At 36.3% G+C, this 18,077-nt stretch overlaps 1 protein-coding gene across 1 annotated transcript in view; it reads left to right on the top strand.

Moving 5' to 3' along the window:
* Window positions 1–3,549: 3,549 nt before the first annotated feature.
* Window positions 3,550–18,077, top strand: part of LOC148952063 (neurotrypsin-like) — a 101,327-nt gene continuing 86,799 nt past the window's right edge. Inside the window, exons 1-4 of the mRNA XM_089089520.1 lie at window positions 3,550–3,676; window positions 10,012–10,234; window positions 15,619–15,852; window positions 17,233–17,485. Of these exons, the coding sequence (XP_088945646.1) occupies window positions 3,623–3,676; window positions 10,012–10,234; window positions 15,619–15,852; window positions 17,233–17,485 (764 nt within the window). The 5' untranslated portion in view covers window positions 3,550–3,622. The remainder of the gene's footprint in view (window positions 3,677–10,011; window positions 10,235–15,618; window positions 15,853–17,232; window positions 17,486–18,077) is intronic.

Genomic DNA, 18,077 nt, shown 5'->3' on the forward strand with positions numbered 1-18,077 from the left:
TTAAAAGTTTTAGTTCATTTTCTCAGAGTTAAAAAGATCGGAGGGCAACTAGCCCCTCCCGCCCTCCACGCCTTCGGGCGTATCGGATGGATAAACCCAGCCGATAAAAATTTCAGGTAACCATTTTGTTAAAAATGGTTCAACCATCAGATATTGAAACTCCAGGGTCGACACAACCTCCCAAGGCCGAGGGACAGGCGTTGTAAGTTATACTCTAGGGATTTATATGGTTTTTATAGAAGGTATACTCACTCGTATGAACTTCAGAGAGGGCTCATTTGATTGAAAATAGAAAGTTCTAGTTCACTTTTAAAGAGTCAAAAGAGACCGAAGCTTTATCAAGTCCCCCCACACCCTTTTTCCCCAAACCCTTTTACCCAAAACCCATCCAATAAAAATTTTGAGATAGCAATTTTGTCAACAATAGCTCAAACATCAGATAATAAAAACTCCAAAGATGACAAAAACCCATCTTTTTAATTTGATATTGTTACTTTGATATCAGTTTTGATACTTTTAAGAATATTTGATTTTTTAAAAAAGTTTGATTTTGAAACAAGGAATTTTTTAAAGCCTGAAATTTTTTGCAATCAAAAACGAACAAAAATTAATTCTAAAAAAACTTTCTGAAAATAAGTTTTCCAACGAAAAGTAAAGGCCATTTTAAACTTAAGCTCAGCAGATACAAATACCTTTTAAAATTCATACTCAAAACGACCAGAAATTACTATTAAAGAATAAATGAAACCTAAAACGAACAGAAATGAAATAAACAATCCTAGCAAAAACATACAACAAGTAATGATATAAATGAATAAATAGATCTTGAAGCGAGTAATGCTTAGATTGAATATTAAAATCAAGATTAAGACGAAAAAAATATTTTCTTATTGAAGTACAAATAAAACTTAAAACGAACAAAAATTAAATAAACAGTCAATTAAAACAAACATACAATTGATATTAATGTAAATTAATAAATGAATCTTAAAACGAGTGAAACTTAAATTGAATATACAAAGCACGCTTTAAACAAACAAAAATCACCACAACAAGACTTTGGGTATGACCTCCTTCTCTCACTGTAAAAGTCTAAAACCTACTGCGTCACTGGCGCTTTACTGAAAACTATATGCGTCTTGAACAGTCTTGGAAAGTATTAACAACATCAGATTGAATATTTGATGCATAATGATATTAATTGTTGAAAGATCCATCAGTTCAAGAATTTATTTCGCTGTAACTGCATTTTTATGTTCAATGCTGTAAGAACTGGAAAAGAAAGTGTTTGTAATATAATCAGTTTTCAGTTAAGCGCCAATGACGCAGTAGGCTTTTGATTTTTATTTACAGTAAGGAAAGGAGGCAGTATCTAACCATTTGTTTATAGGGAAACTATATTTGTCTTTAACAATTTTAAAAAGAGCTTCTAAACAAAACTTAATATGGGGTGGATAATGATTTTAAATGCTGAAAGCTCATCATTTAAAATTTTACTATGAATTGAATGTTTGTTTTAAGATACAGGTAAAAGAAAAAAAATTTGTAACAAAAACAGTTTTCATCATACCACTAGCTACGCAGTAAGTCTTAGACCTTTACAGCGAGAGAAGGAGGTCATTTCCCAATTCTTGTTTTTGGTGATTATTGATTGTTTCAACCTTAATTTGCATATTCAATTTAAGTTTCACTCGTTTTAAGATTTATCTAATAATTTACATTAATATCTATTGTATGTTTGTTTGCATTGATTGTTTATTTAATTTCTGTTCGTTTTAAGTTTCATTTGTACTTCAATAAGAAAATATTTTTTTGTCTTAAGCTTGATTTTCATATTCAATCTAAGTATTACTCGCTTTAAGATCTATTTATTCATTTATATCATTACGTGTTGTATGTTTTTGCTATGATTGTTTATTTAATTTTTGTTCGTTTTGGGTTGAATTTATTCTTTAATAGTAATTTCTGGTTGTTTTGATTTTGAATTTTAAGAGGTATTTGTATCTGCTGAGCTTAAGTTTAAAATGGCCTTTACTTTTTTTTGAAAAACTTATTTTTTCGGAAAGTTTTTTTTTAATTAATAGATATTAACGAGAACTTCTCGTATGTTGGAATTTTTCTGTTGGAACTTCACTGGTAGGTGGTTGAAAAAACTGGAAATAAATAGAAATTTCCAAATATCGCTTCTGATATCGATATTTATGTTTTGATATTCAATATTGATTTTTGGCCCGATATATAGATGGACCAATTTTGATACTTAATATCGCCCAACTTTAAACTTTTAATTGAATTGTTAGAATAAGAAGCTGTTATCTAACCGTAATGTAATTTGTGTCAAATCACTTTTATGGTGTTTATGTTTTCTGGAAATTGGAAGTAGGATAGTGAGTTTATTATATTATAGTATTGCAAGAAGATGATACGAGTAGGCTATTATATTATAGTATTGCAAGAAGATAATACGAGTAGGCTATAGTAATCCAAGAAAGTAAGTGCTGAAGCAAATTTATGATTTTTTGTGATTATTGATGATCCAAGATGTCAAACGGCTAGCTAGAGCGTGCTGGCGATGTGAGGTTCTTCTGAACTACCGATATAACTTCAACCCCCCTCCCCTTTTCATCTCAGAATCGGCTGCCCTCCTCCCCCGTCCTAGACAAGATACTGCCTACGCCCATAATAACTTATTTAACCCCTCGTATATACAAAATGTAATAAGAGGAGTATGGGAAAAATATTTTAGAAAGCGAAGTCGTGTAAACGCTGTCAGGCACGTACACAGGGCTTTTTTTCTGAGGTTTTAAATCCTGAATGTTTGCAGGATTTAAAGAAACAAATTTGATTTAATAATCTCAATAAAAGAAAGGCCCTATAAATTCCCCCCCCCCAATGCCTCGAAAAGAAAGGACTTATTTATTAGTAGGCATATAGAAAATCGTTTTTTTCTTGTTTTGGGTTTTAAAATCGCTCTATGCTTTCATTTAAAGAATTATTTTTATTTAATAATTGGGTTAGGTTCTAGGTTTAGGGTCAAAGAAAAGAAGTGCTAGTTTTTGTATATATTGGATTTTCAAAATCAACAAAATTATTTGGATGTCAAGAAAAAGAGAATAAGATCATTTTAATTAAATACAGTGATTTCCCAGGCCACGTGTAGGGGCAGTGGCAATATTTTTCTTAGAGAAAATTCCTTTTGGGATATACCATTTAATAGATTTTTCGAGGAATTGACAACTACCGAGTTGAATCAAAATCAATAGTGAAGAAACAAAGATTTTGCTCCTGCAACACTTTTGTCGGTGAACCCAACCACCGGGTGCTGCAATACTTCACCTTCCCTAAGCAACTTAAATTTAGATTGGTTCGGTTCTTACGAAGAAAATCTTTTGGATCAGAACAAGTCATAGAAAACAGTAGATTCTCCCCTGATTTGTTTGTGTAGTCTTTGAATGACGATGCCAATTAATGTTTGGATGTTTCTTAGCGCGTAATTACAGAAATTCCAAGTTTGACATGAGAAACTTCAAAGGAGGAGCTATATTCCAAAATATATTGCACATCTGGAAATGTGTGACAGTGACGTAATTTCTATGCTGGAAAAACAAGTCCAATTTGTGCAATGCGCTGTATGTTAATTGTTATTCTATTCGCTTTTTCTGGATACTCAGCTTTCGTAAGTAATTTAACATTTTTTTTGGCTCTCCAAAATTTTGTTTAATCTTTTGATATAGTCCTGCTTTTCTTGAAGCTCAAAATGCATTTTAGCTTTTTTTTCTAATATCAAATGCACCTACCTTCATTCTAAGCATGCTAGTACGCAGTATAAAGTAGGTCAAACAAATAATAGCATTTTAAAGGGAAGGATTCCAAACTCCCCCTCCTTCCCTCTACGTGCTTAATTCGAAAAATGTCTGGAAATCGAAATAAGAAAAAACCGAATTTATTAATGGAGATTATTTTCATTATGCAAACATTTGAAAACCTATTTTTTACTGTTTCCAAAAACAGCTGTACTTTTTAAAACGACGACTCTCGTTATCTACTGCTCGACTCATTAAAGAAGAGAATTTGTAAACGTTTGTAGCAAAGGCAAATAATCAGATTGAAACAAAGATGTAAAGTATTTGGAACATAAATTCGAGAAGGCTTTTTCGGGTGTCTCGTTTCTGGGAGATTTGACCATGTATATGTCAACGAGAACAGTCCAGGGGGGGCTTTTGGGACTAAGACTAGTCTTGGGAAAGGGTCCTTTCCCAGGCATGGTTGAACAACCAATAGCTGGAACTTCCGTTCCAGGAAAGTTACATTCTTGGCTCAGTTCTAAAGGAGTCCATCGTTCGCCTTCGTCGTAGCTAGTTGATCTTGTGCTACCTTATTTTCTCTGTGTGTATTCTCACGTTATTCAATAAAGACCTTATACCAACGTTTACTGACTATCTTTGGAATTTACGTAAACCATTACATCTGCCAATATAAAAGGCATACAAACAAAGAACTAAATAGAGGATTACAGAGTGGTGACAGCAGAGGTTTACAGAGTGGTGACAGCAGAATTTTACAAAGATAAAGAAAAACTAGAGAACAATGTAACAATGTGAATCAACTGGAATGGTGTAAATCGAAGAAACTTACTTTTGCGTGTAACCAAAGACGAGACACTACTAAAATCAAGTGTTTTTTTTAGATAGTAAGTTTATTTGCGTCTTAACTATATTTGTGGTTGTATTGAATTTTGGGTCTAGGAAAACCCAGCCCCTTAAAACTCAACTCTTAGAAAATTACTCGGAAAAACTTCCCTCTAGAAAACCTACCCCTGAAGACTTGTTCCTGGTATATTTGCCAATAATAAATTTGCACCTAGAAATTCACCCCAGAAAAATTGTCCCCAAGAACAACCTAGCCCTTGGAAAACTTGCCGCTTGACCCTGGAAATTTGCACCAGGATAATTTCCCCCTATGAAAAAAACCCCTATTTCAAATATCAGTACCAGAAATTAGGTGTGGAAAGACCCCAATACGGATAGGTACACTGATTGAAGAGACCCTCATATAGTCCTACATAAAAGGAAAAGGTAAAAATTAGAACAGTGACATTTTGCCAACTAGAAAGCGTAGTGCTATGATAGTGTGTGACTGCACCTCGAGCAAATTGCGACCAACTTGGACCAATTTTGTAACAAAGCCTCCCCCCCCCCTCATTGGGAAACTTGTGGTTGATGTTCTGAGGTCAAACATTTGTGCGTCTTAAAAGCGACACTTCCTTTTTAAACTGTTTTGGGACGAACAGAGATCATGGTCTAAATGAATTTACTAAAGGTTTCCCTTCTAGCATGAATTTGCTCCAAACTAATGCCTCTAAGGGTTAGGAAGGTTGTTAAGTCTTCCTTAGGGTAGACTAGGATATCCTTCTGCCTAGGAGGCTAGTTGGTAGGTCGAGGGGCAGAGTATCCCTTGGCTTATTGATACTCGATCCTACTCTACCCTAGGGTTGGATACGGTAGAAAAAGGACATAAAGTTTTGGATAGAAGGGTATTCCTACACTTTAATAGGTTAAAAGGATATATATGGTGGAATAAATAGGGAATTAAGGACAGGGATCCCTTATTGGGATGCCCGAGACAGCGAGGAAGGTATATCCTTCTACATTCTAGAATACCTTACTACCTATCTTACCCTGCTATAAGTAAGATAATAAGGATGGTAGGTAGTCAGAAGTGAAAGGAGGTTCTACTCTACGCTTCCTTCAACTCTACCTTTTCTTAGACCTACCCTACTATTATTACCCTACTTACTCTAATACTAAGGGTAGAAGGTTAAGGAGAATAGCCCTTCTTCTATCCTTCTACCCTACTCTTTAATTCTTTCCCAACCTAGGGTAGTAGGGTGGATTAAGGTTGAAGGGTTGGGTGTCTGTTTGCCTCCTAAGTCTTCCTTCTTAGCCTCTTTAGCCTAGAGGTAGAGGGTAGTGTTTTACCTGTATCCTCCTACTCTACGTCCACTCTTCTTCTACCCCTCCTACATAAATAGACGGTAGTAAGGATAGAAAGAAGGGTAGAGGTAAAGGCATCTTTCTATCCCATCTACCCTACCCTTCGGAGGTAAAGGTGGCTTCGAGTGCTAGGATAGGATAGAAGGAAGGTCAGAAGATTTAGTGTGTCTCTTAGCCTCCTAAGCCATCCCCCATAACCTTCCCTTTCCTACCGTAGGTAGGTAGAGCAAAGTAGGTAAGTAGAGTAAGTAGTGTAAAAGAAGGGTAAGGTAACAGAAGGTTAAAACAGGGCTAACCTCCTTTGCCTAGTAGAGTAGGCAGGTCTAAGGAAGGGCAAGGTAGAATACCTAAGGCCGGTAGGTTATCTTTCTTAGCAGCAGGGTATCCCCACAGTACCCACCCTACTGTCAAAGTCGTAGTAGAGTAGAAAGTAGGTAGAAAGGTGGTATAAAGTAAGGTGGAAAGGAAAGGGTATCCCCTAACCTTGTAAGCCCCCTTTTTTGGATTCTTGTTGTCAAATTTTGTTGTTGGCTTGGCTAAGGGCTTGTGATGCGATGAGTACTACCTACTCTCGTGCTATAAGTGATATTGTTTGTAAGCTACAATTTGGCTACTCCAAAATTGTAGAAAATCGGGGACGTTACAGAAGACAGGCAAGGACCCGTCTGTACTCTAATTGCTGTGATTATGCTATTTTGTTTTCCACTGGTTTCCGTCCTCTTGTAAAGCCTGGGAATTTAAAACAAATTCCTATAAGTTATTACAGATATTGCAAGTTTCTTCTGCATTTGCCTTCTTCGTACCGGAGTACAAGGCTTATTCAATAGTATTTGGCTACTGATCTTACTGCTGTTTTGTTAGGCTCTTTTTAGGCTAGTTTGCCACTATAGCTTCATTAATCTTTTTTTTTGTGATGATTATTGCTAGTGTTTCTAGTTGTTAGTGTTTTGTTAGGTGACGTGTGTTTTTCCTGATGCTTTGTTTTATGTTGATGTTAAGTTTCGTTTCTGTTCTTTATTTTTCAAGTAAACTCCACGAGTGTCATTTTGTATGACGTGGGTTATAAATAAAGTAAATTGTTGTTGTCATTAAAGATCATACTACTTCTTTTCTTCCGTCTCTGAGCTGAAGAGCATTTGTTCTTCGACTTCAAGGTCAACAAGATTTAATCCTCTTAACCCATGGATGACCCCTGGCCTTCTAAAGAGCTGGAGAAAAAAATAATCTTTGGAAAACTTTTAAGTCAGGAAAGCCATCTTTAATGCTGCACGTCTTCAGCATTTCAAACTCTACAGGAATGTATATAAGTCTTTGTGCCAGAAGGCTAAATTCCTTTATTATTCCAAAAAGTTCTTGGATTGTGAAAAGGATATCCGAAAAACTTGGCAAGTGACTAATTCCGTCCTTAAACGTTCTTTTCCGGCTCTTTCTGTGCCTCCAATTCTTGTGGTTGCTGATGTGGTTGTTGAGGGTGTTCCTTCGGTTCAACGATGGCAGTTAAGTCCATTCTTCCTTCAATTATTTCTCCTTTGATAAAGTTTATAAATCTTTCTTTTGAAAAATGGGGTTTTCCCCAGTTCTCTTAAGCGAGCTAGATGAATGATCCACCCTATTATCGACCTATATATTTGCTGTCTGTTTATAGCAAAATTTTTGAAAAGGCCATGTTTTTCCGTCTACTTGCTTGTCTAGGGGCTGAAAGATTTTCCCATGATTTTCAGTTTGGCGTTTGAACTAAATATTCTACGGAGCATGCCTGTGCTAGTCTTTTAAATTTTCTTCACACCGCGCTTGACTCTGGGTTGATTCCTGCTGCTATATTCCTGGATGTCTGTAAAGCTTTTGATTCTTTAACTCAAGAGATTCTGCTTTATAAGCTATCACACAATGGTGTAAGAGGAAAAGCTAATTGCTGGCTTTGATTCTTATTTGTCAGGCAAAACTATCTCCGTAGACTCCCTTTTTTGCTTTTCCTCTGAAGTTGAGTTTGGTGTTCCTCAAGGCTCTGTTCTTGAACCGTTTCTGTTTTTGATTTATGTTAATGCCCTTATAAATGTGGTTGAGAGGCAGAAACTTACAGTTTGCTGTATCTTATGTCATCCTGAATCTTTAAATGCTAAAAAAATCCATCGGTTTCACAAGAGGAGGACGCTCTCATTGCTTTCACTGATGACAGTACCCTTCGTACTGTAGTAAGAACTGAGTCTGAGATGCTTCCCAAACTAGTGTAGCTTCTTGAGAGAGTCTTCCGTTGGTTGGATACTAATTGCATTGCCCTAAATGTTGCTATGTCAAGTTTTTTTTAATACTTTCCCATATTTCTCTGGCGTGCCCTCAGTTAACTGATAGTCAGCTGTCAAGGGGGCTATCTCAGTAGACCTAAGGATCGGTCTGTTCAATTTCTTGATATTTTTCTCGATGAAAATTTGTCATTCAAACATCACATTTGGCTAATTAATACGAAGATCTCAAGAAGTCTTGGAATTTTTAGGAATCTAAAACTTATTTTTCCTGGATCAGTTTTTAAAATTCTGTTCCATTGCTTAGTTCAGTCGTACGTCACTTATTGCCCTACTATATGGATGCCAACTTTCTCTTCTTTTTTGAAACCGCTGTCTAAGTTATAAGATAAAGCAAAGAGATTTATACAGGAAACAAACTGTTTTACAATTAACCCAACTAGTCCATTACATGATTTATAGTCACTCTACATTCTTTCGTGCGCGTCTTTCACTTTTCCTCAACTCCATGGTGATGCTCCCGCAGCCCTACAAACTATTCCTTCTTCTGTCACTGATAGGTCTACGCATCAGCTTCGCAATTCAAGGAACATTAATATTTTATTTATTGTTTGGTATTTTCAAAAGAATCTTAAGAAATTTTTAATGTCTAAATGACTTATGTTGATTAATTTTTTTTTCTGGGACGGGTGACTCTTACCTGGGTTAGAAATTTTTGTTGTGAGGGGTTTTTGACTTGTGCTAAGCATTTCTCGTGGGTTGGTTTCAAATATTTAATGAGAAATTTTTTTAATTTATTGGATAGTGCTCCGTCTTTTTTTTGTTTTTTTTGGGGGGATTTTCTTTTTTTTGGGTCTCGTGAAGTTTTAGAAGTTTGAGTCTCTTAAACATTGCATTTTTTTTATTTTTTTTTATTTTTTATTTTCTTTTCTCTTATGTTGAATCTCTGGAAGGTGCAAATGCATTATGGTGGAATTTTTCTTTTTTTAATGTATTTGTTTCATTTTTGTTTCTCCCCTGTTTTTTTTCCCGGCCATAAAGCCTTACGGGGGAGTCTATGTTGAAGTGTTTTTGTTGTCGATTTATTGGTTGAATAAATTTATCTGAACCAGATTTCTCATAATACATAATCTGCTAAATATACTTAATCTGCTAATTATTACACATAATACTCAAGTGTAAGTTGATATTAATGAGCTTTTGAGTTACTAGTTAAAATGTGAGGCTAAAGTAAGGGTCTTGAAACAAAATAAAATGTTGCCTACCGTACAAGTATTATACATTGGTTCTAATTTCAGCCACTCTTTGCACCGAGGGACTTGTAAGCAAGGGTGACTATAGGGAGGAGGCGCGAGGGCTCCCCACCCATATTCTTTGGAAGCAAGTTTCGGTATACAGTTTTCAAGGGCCAAGTTTTATTTTGGTGCAAGTTTAATGGCAGTAAGTCGAGTGTGACTTTTTTTGTACAGAATTTTCTCGGTGTAATTTGTGTTAATCTTTGGGGCATGATACCCGGTGGTGAGTTTTCCTGGGCAATTTGTCCTTATGGTGGGTTTTTCCAGAAGATATTCCAGGGGGAAGTTTACTGGGAGTTTTTTCCAAGGGCAAGTTTCCAAATCCAAGTTTCTGGGAGGAACTTTTCTAGTGTGAGTTTTCTTGTTACGGTATAACGATAACTAACTGACCTAATCCTTCATACTTAAATTTAACTCAAGAAATCAAAAATTAAAGCTGTAATTCAAATTGATATTGCTTTGGAGAGAGTTTTGTGTTTGCAGATAAGCTATGGAATCAGAACGAAACCTCCGCGACAGCAAGAAATACTTCTTAATCACTCGTTTAAAGAAGCTGAGGCCAGGTCTGGTTCTTTCCAAATGGAAGTTTCAACGATGAGGTCTCGCAGCCCTGTGGTTGTTCACCCTGGTAAACCAAATGCTTTCAGAACTACAACGTACATCGTCAAAACGACTCCGGTACCCAGTCAAACCACAATGATGTCTGGTAAGGTTCATGTTAATATTTTTTTCTAAAATTGTTTTTAGCTCTGATTTTTCTGGTTGTAGGCTACATGGGAGTGAATTGAAGTACTACTAAAAAATGTATGTGGATTTCTATCTTTTTAATATGAAAGTTGGCGTTAAATTACACCCAGAGATACAACTGAAAACCAACTTAGTCTGTCACACTAAAACTAAGCAAAGAATAGTGGACTCGTTTTCAAAATTTGTTAACTGCGATTTTTCCGCATATTTTGAAATACAAGTTGTTCTCTTAACATGTTTCTATCTCAGTAGCCCCAATTCTAGGCTTGTACCCTAACTTGTTCTTGAGAACTTTCTACTAATATCATGTCTTTGTGTCGTTTTCCAGATCCTTCATACAGATTGGGAAACTGCTGTTTCAAGCTTCTATCTTTTCTAATTTTATAAATTTTACTCTAAATTTTCTTCATGGTAGAATTTACACCTTAACGTCAATGTATCACTCAAGAAGTGACGGAATGGATATATTGCACTGCCGTTGTGCTTAATTTTCATCTTACCACAATTATGACTATAATTTGTGCTCTATGATTTAAAGCTCACTTTTCTAGGCATGTATATAAAAAACACTTGCTAAAAATAACGGACCACTGTCATTAAAAGCCTTGCAAATATACCAACGGTTTTTTCAACGTTCTTTGTACATTGAAATCCTTCACAAACTCGTTCACATGTTGCAATCAAATACAGGGTTTTATTTCATTTTATGTGAGAAAACATCTTGTACGCACTATTATAGACACTTATGAGGTAGGACGTCTAAAGCAGGCGAATGAAAAGCAGGGTAAATAAGAATATTTTCATAAAAGTAAAATTTCTGTGAGTGCATTCTCGGAAGACCGCTCTCTTCCTACACACGTTTCTGCTCAATAGCGTATTTACAGCGTGAACAGTAGTGAAGAGTCAAGTCATAAGTTGAAAAAAAATCTGAGTTGCATTTGCAAATGGCATTATTCTAGCTAGGCATCTGCTGATGTTTCGCATCATATCACTTGTTGTGATAAATTTTACTACAATTCGTTTCTCTGTCCTCTAAGTAACATATTGAAATTGACGCTAAAAAAGGTTGCATTGTAAGCAGATGCGTCACTAGCCAATTTTGTTTCGGAGGGGGCTCTCTAGCCCTCACTAGACATAAATACGTATTGAAAGTTTCAACTCTAAGCTGTCCCTGGGATATAACTGCTACTACCGTTTCATAACCGTAATCGACGTATTGCTTTTCGATTTACTTTGACATACTCCTCAACATTCCCTGAAAGTTTAACCGTAACACCCTTAGTTTCAGTAATACTACTAGCAACCGTCACAGTAGGAGTAGTAGTAGCGGTAGCAGTTGTAGTAGTAGTTGTTGTAGCAGTAGCAGTAGTAGCACCAGTAGTGTTAGTTGTAGTATTATGCTCGTAGTGTCTTTTGATTAGTTCAACGCCCCCTTAACATGTCTTGAAGGTTTCAAGTTAAATCCCTAGATCATTCCTGGAATGTTACTGATACGCCCTTTTGACTACCTGCATGTATAAAGAGTATTTTTCTTAGTTCAACATCCCCTTAAACATTGCCTGGAAGTTTCATCTTCCTACCCTTAGCCTCAGTAGTAGCAGCAGTAGTAGTAGTAGTAGTAGTAGTAGAAGTATACACAGAGTTCCTTGTGACTAGTTCAACATCCCTCTCAACGCGCCCTGAAAGTTTCAACTTAATACCCTAAAATGTTCCTGAGAAATCGTTCATATATCCTTCTGGTACCCTGAAGTCCCATAATGACTTTTGATTTAGTTCGGTGTTCCTCTTTATGTTCTTTAAAACATACACCCTAGTGCCCGTAGCCTCAGTGGAAGTAGTAGTTAAAGGGGTAGTAATACCAGTAATAGTGGTAACATGGATATAGTGCAGTTTGATTAGTTCAATATCCCAATCAACATGCCTTGAAAACTTCAGGTTATACTCTAACCCATTCCTAAAATATGGCTTAAATTTTCTTTTGACAACCTGCATGCATATAATGTTTTGATTTAGTTGAAATCCCCCTAAACATTCTTATATACATATACATGCATATATATACATGCATACATATACATGAATGTTTATACTAAACATTCTTCTACTTATACATGCAGGTAGTCAAAAGGGCGTATCAGTAACATTCCAGGAATGATCTAGGGATTTAACTTGAAACCTTCAAGACAGTAGTAGTAGTAGTAGTAGTAGTAGAAGTATACACAGAGTTCCTTGTGACTAGTTCAACATCCCTCTCAACGCGCCCTGAAAGTTTCAACTTAATACCCTAAAATGTTCCTGAGAAATCGTTCATATATCCTTCTGGTACCCTGAAGTCCCATAATGACTTTTGATTTAGTTCGGTGTTCCTCTTTATGTTCTTTAAAAGATACACCCTAGTGCCCGTAGCCTCAGTGGAAGTAGTAGTTAAAGGGGTAGTAATACCAGTAATAGTGGTAACATGGATATAGTGCAGTTTGATTAGTTCAATATCCCAATCAACATGCCCTGAAAACTTCAGGTTATACTCTAACCCATTCCTAAAATATGGCTTAAATTTTCTTTTGACAACCTGCATGCATATAATGTTTTGATTTAGTTGAAATCCCCCTAAACATTCTCCGAAAGTTCCCCCTTAATACCATTAGCCTTACTAGTAGCAGTCATCGTAGTAGCATTAGTAGTGATAGTAGTAGTAGTATGTACACAGTCTCTTTAGGTAAGTTCAAAATCTGCCTCGACATACACTGAAAGTTTCAACTTAATGCTCTATGGTGTTCCTGAGATATTGCTGATACACCCTTTTGACAATCTACATGCTTATAGTGATTTTGATTTAGTTCCACATCCCATGAACATTCACTGAAAGCTCTTAGTACCCTTAGCTTCAGTAGCAGCAATAGGTGTAGTAGTAGTGTTAGTATGCACACTACTACTTAATAGCAGTATGCACATAGCACCTTTTGTTTTTTAACATTCCCTTCAACACACGCTAAAAATTTCAACTTAATACCGTAAGCAGTTCCTGGGAGATAGCTGGTGCGTCCTTTTGGCAACCTGCATGCACATAGTGTGTTTTGAGATAGTTTAAGATCCTCTCAACATTCCCTGAAATATTATCCTTGATACCCCTAGCTTTAGCAGCGGTAGTAGTAATAATAGCAGTAGTAATAGTACCAGCAGCATTAATAGAAGTAGTAGCAGTAACGTGTTAATTTTGCCTTTTGGTTAGTTCAATATCTCCCAAAATAAACCCTTTGAGTTTCAACTTCATACTCCAAGCCGTTCGTAAGATATTGCTGATATGCCCTTTTGATAACCTGTATACGCGCAGTGTGTTTTGACTTAGTCCAACTTTCCCCTCAACGTTCCCTAAAATGTTTATCTTTATACCCTTAGCCTTAGTGGTAATAGTAGTAAAAGTAATAACAGCAGTACCAGTAGCAGTAGTAGTATACACATATTGGCTTTTGGTCAGGTGAACATTCCTCTCATCTTGCCCTGGAAGCTTTAACTTAATGCTCTCAGCCGTTCCTAAGATATCTTTTTATATACCCTTTTGACAACCTGTTTCCAACTGTGTGTTTTGATTTAGTTCAACTTCCCTCTCAACATTCCCTGAGATTTTCACCTTAATACCCTTAGCCTTAGTAATAGTCACAATAGAAGTAGTAATTGTAGTAGTAGTAGTAGTAGTAGTGGGGGTAGTAACATTAGTAGTAACGTGGACATGTTTCCGTTTCGTCAATTGATCATTCCCTGAAAGTTCCAACTTAATACCCTAGGCCAGTGGTTCTCACGTATTTAGACACTGTACCTCTTCTTACCAACAAGATATTTTAGATACCCCTTCTCAGTAACTGGTACTAAGTGAACCATAGCTAAAATATAAATAAAATTGCCAGTCCTAGAGTTAAAGGGCTGTTTTGTTTTTTTTGTTGGCCGGCCACGTACCCCCTAAAAACTTTACCACAGTTTAAGAACCAATGCCCTAGGCCATTCCACAGATATCGATCATGTGCCTTTTTGACAACCGGTACCGTATGCACATAGTGTGTTTTGATTTAGTTCAATTTTTCACTCCGCATTTCCTCAAATTTTCACCTTAATATCCTCAGCTTTTGCAGTAGTGGCAACATAAAAAATAGTTATAGCGGCAATAGCAGTAGTGGTGGTAGTAGTAGTAGTAGTAGTAGTAGTAGTAGTAGTAGTTGTTGTACTAGTAGTAGTAGTAGTAGCAGTAGTAATAGTAGTAGTAGTAGTAGTAGTAGCGGTAGTAGTAGTAGCAGTAGTAATAGCAGTGTTAGTAGTAGTAGCGTGCACATATTGCCTTTTTGTCAATTGATCAAAGGGAAGCAGTTTTGGTACGCCCTTTTGGCAACATGAATGCACATAGTGTGTTTTGATTAGTTCAGCAATCCCTTTAACATTCTCTGAGAGCTTCACCTGAATACCATTGACCTTTTTTTTTACACAAAAGGTCTAACATAACCCCCTTTCCTGATAATAAATATTATATGTAAACAATGGCGATTTGTATAACTTACAGCCCTTGCCCTAAGGGCTTTGAGGGGTTGTCATCCCCTGAGAAATTTTGAACTATGCTGAAAAAGATGCCTTTGGATCAGATGATCAATTTTGATTAAATGTCATTGGGGATCAAAGGTACGTGGGAGGGGGGCTGGTTGCCCTCCGATCCCTTTTGACTCTTAAAAAGGGCACTAGAACTTTCAGTTTCCAATTGAATGAGTCCCTTTCGAAGGTTTCACGACATCTCCCATGTGGAGTACCTTGGTGAAAAAAAATAGCACATTGTGCCCACTTAGTTCTTTACTTATGCAGCTCTATTGCGCTGCCTTTGAGCAGCTCCATTGCACTGCCTGTGAGCAGCTCTATTGCGCTGCTTATAAGCAGCTCTATTGCGCTATCTATGAACAGCTCTGTTGCACTGCCTATAAACAGCCCTATTGCGCTGCCTATGAGCAGCTCTGTTGCACTGCCTTGGATAAAATGAAAATTGAGCTAGTAAAATAGCTGCGCTTCTCGCCACAATTTTACCGAACAATTTTTTTTTACCGACTGGCTGGAAGCATCCTTGATGGCAGGTAAATCCAGGTATGAATGAGTTTAACAACATATACAAATTAGATTTATGTTTTTTTTGTTATTTTTAGGCAAAAATAATTGTCTATGGAAACTCATACTAAGACATTTTCTTTTCCTTCGATTTTCTAGCTAATGAAATTTAATCTTTAGGGTTGATGCTCCTAGATATTACAGCTCCTAGATATTGAAACTACAATAGCTTGGCTCGTGTTATTTTTGATTAACTACACTCTTTTTTAGTGTTAACGACCACAACCAAAAAAAAGAAATCGTCGTCTTCGGTTAGAAATGAGCAACGAAGTTCACTGAAGGTTCAATGTCCAGAAAAGTCGGGGCTTTTCCCGTTTCGTGGGGATTGCCGAAGATTTCTGAACTGTTGGAGAGGAAGACCTTTTGTTCTCACATGTGCACCAGGAACCCTGTTTAATCCCACTCTGAAAGTATGTGACCATCCGTGGAATGTTAAGTGTCGACGTGAGTCTCTTATTTTTTCTTCATATTAAGTTTCTCTGCAGTGACAGATTTTTTTGTCATCCACTAATTTTCAAATTACATGTAAATGCAATGCTTCTGAAAATTAGTAGTCCATGACAACATTTAATTGCCATTCTTCCCTTTTTTAATAGTGCAATGTTTGATAGTGGAGAGCCCCTCTACGCACCTCGGAGATACCCTCTGGAATAATATTGGGAAAATGCCAAGGTTGGGCCTGTCCTATTTATTGTCTTAGCTTATTCTCCAAACGTAAAATTGTTTTGAAAATCCCCTGTCCCAGGACTTGAGAAAGGAATAAATACTCTGCAAAACCAACAGTCTCTCCTGTTAACGTAAGTGAATAGTCTGCTTAATAAATTGAATATTTTCTCATTTTTCTTGTATTTGATACTAAACGTTAGCCGGGCCTTAAATAATTATATTTGACAGTAAATTCTTTATAATTGAAACCAGAATATTACTATAATACAGTCCCGCTAGTAGAACCACAAAGATTCATGGCATGACGAACCCACCTCTTATGCCAGACCAACTTGCCCACCAACTGGGTACTTTGGTCACTATTGATTTCGACTGTTGAAAGCCTTACTAAGAAATAATGGAAAGATTAATCCAAGAAAACCGTATATAATAGAAAATCGTATGGTACGTTATTTTATTTTTGTTCGTTATCTTGTTTCTAAATTTCGTATCTTAGCATTATAGTCCGCCAACCATAAGACATGACCAACCGTCACCACCTTGTTCTATTATCGAATTTTTTTTATTGGCAAGAATTTCCCTTTCAATAAGACCAACAGATCTAGCCTGCATTCCAGGTTCAACCTAAAAGCTACGAAAAAGATTTTTTTTTTTCGTTCTAGCTGACGCTTCGTAGTAGCTGGAACAACAGAAAAGTAACTTTGAATTTAATTTTTTAGTAACTTTTGCTAAAGATAGTTAACGAGTATCTTTAGTGAAGTAACCGTACATCATTATCATCATTGCAATTAGTATCAGTTTGAAACATATTAAAAGACTAAATTTAACTAAAAGAGTAATGAACACAATTGAAAGGCATGAAGATTATACCATTACAAACCTAATAAGCCAGTATTTCACAATCTTTCCGGTTGATGTCACTTCAAGTAACTTCTATAGTTAAAGTTAAGTTACTACGGTTTTCAACCTAGAATATTGCCCTAGATTCACACCGTGACGGTGCCTGATATTTTTGCTTAACATAATTCTCCGTCTTCTGACAGAACTTGACTTAATGAGAAAAAGTGGAAACTGGATAACGGTAAATAAACTGAATACAGAAGATACACTACCTATAAAGTACCATAAAGATGATTGCACTAAATCTATCTCTTTCAGTCTCGAAATTCAATTGGCAAGAATCGTTTGTAAAAACTACAGCGGCGACTACCACAACAACACCAAAACCAATTGATTCTTCGTTTGTCATGAAAAGAAGTGGACAGCTAATACGTGTACGTGGTGGTGCTGGGCCATGGGAGGGCTATGTAGAATATCTGAAAAATGGTAATTGGGGGCTCGTTTGCGATGATGATGGTGAGTGGAGTCCTGCCGATGCTTCAGTTGTTTGTAAACAGCTAGGCTACTCAAGGTAACAATCTGCCACTGGCAAATCCCTTTATTTTTTTCATGATCGATAGTCAGTTTAGTAGACAAACTTGAGGGTTGATGGTGGATTAGAAAGAGCTTTGTCTGGATTAGACAGTCCTCTGGACTCTTTTATGCTCTTTGTTTTATTAAAAGCTATGGAAAAATTAGTTCAAGTAAAAGTATAGAGCGAAGGGGTTAGCCTTTAAGATTTTACAAAAAGAAAAATAAGTAAAAAGTGATTTTTAATGTAAAGTATTGTAGTTGTTGTATATGGTCGTGTCGATAATTGTTTGATCAACTCAGCGTAATTGAGGGCTTAACTGTGAACGTTTCAGGTCCCTATTAAAAACAAGTACAAATTTTTTGTTACTTACAAGTAGGATGGCTATGGAGTGGTATTGTTTTGTTTAATGGTTATTATATTGAATAAGTGGTCAGAGTGTCGGAACAAGGCTCATTCGATTGGGAGTCGGAAATTCGAGGAACTTTTTTTTTTAGTAATGCGATTTAGGAAATGTTAAAAAATTGTTTTTAAAAAAGTAAAAAGCAGCATTGTAACCCGAAATGAACAGATAAAGCAATATATGTATGAG

The sequence above is a fragment of the Artemia sp. Qi Xiang Cuo genome, chromosome 5 (assembly GCF_049724085.1).
Source record: "Artemia sp. Qi Xiang Cuo chromosome 5, ASM4972408v1, whole genome shotgun sequence".
Taxonomy (NCBI): domain Eukaryota; kingdom Metazoa; phylum Arthropoda; class Branchiopoda; order Anostraca; family Artemiidae; genus Artemia; species Artemia sp. Qi Xiang Cuo.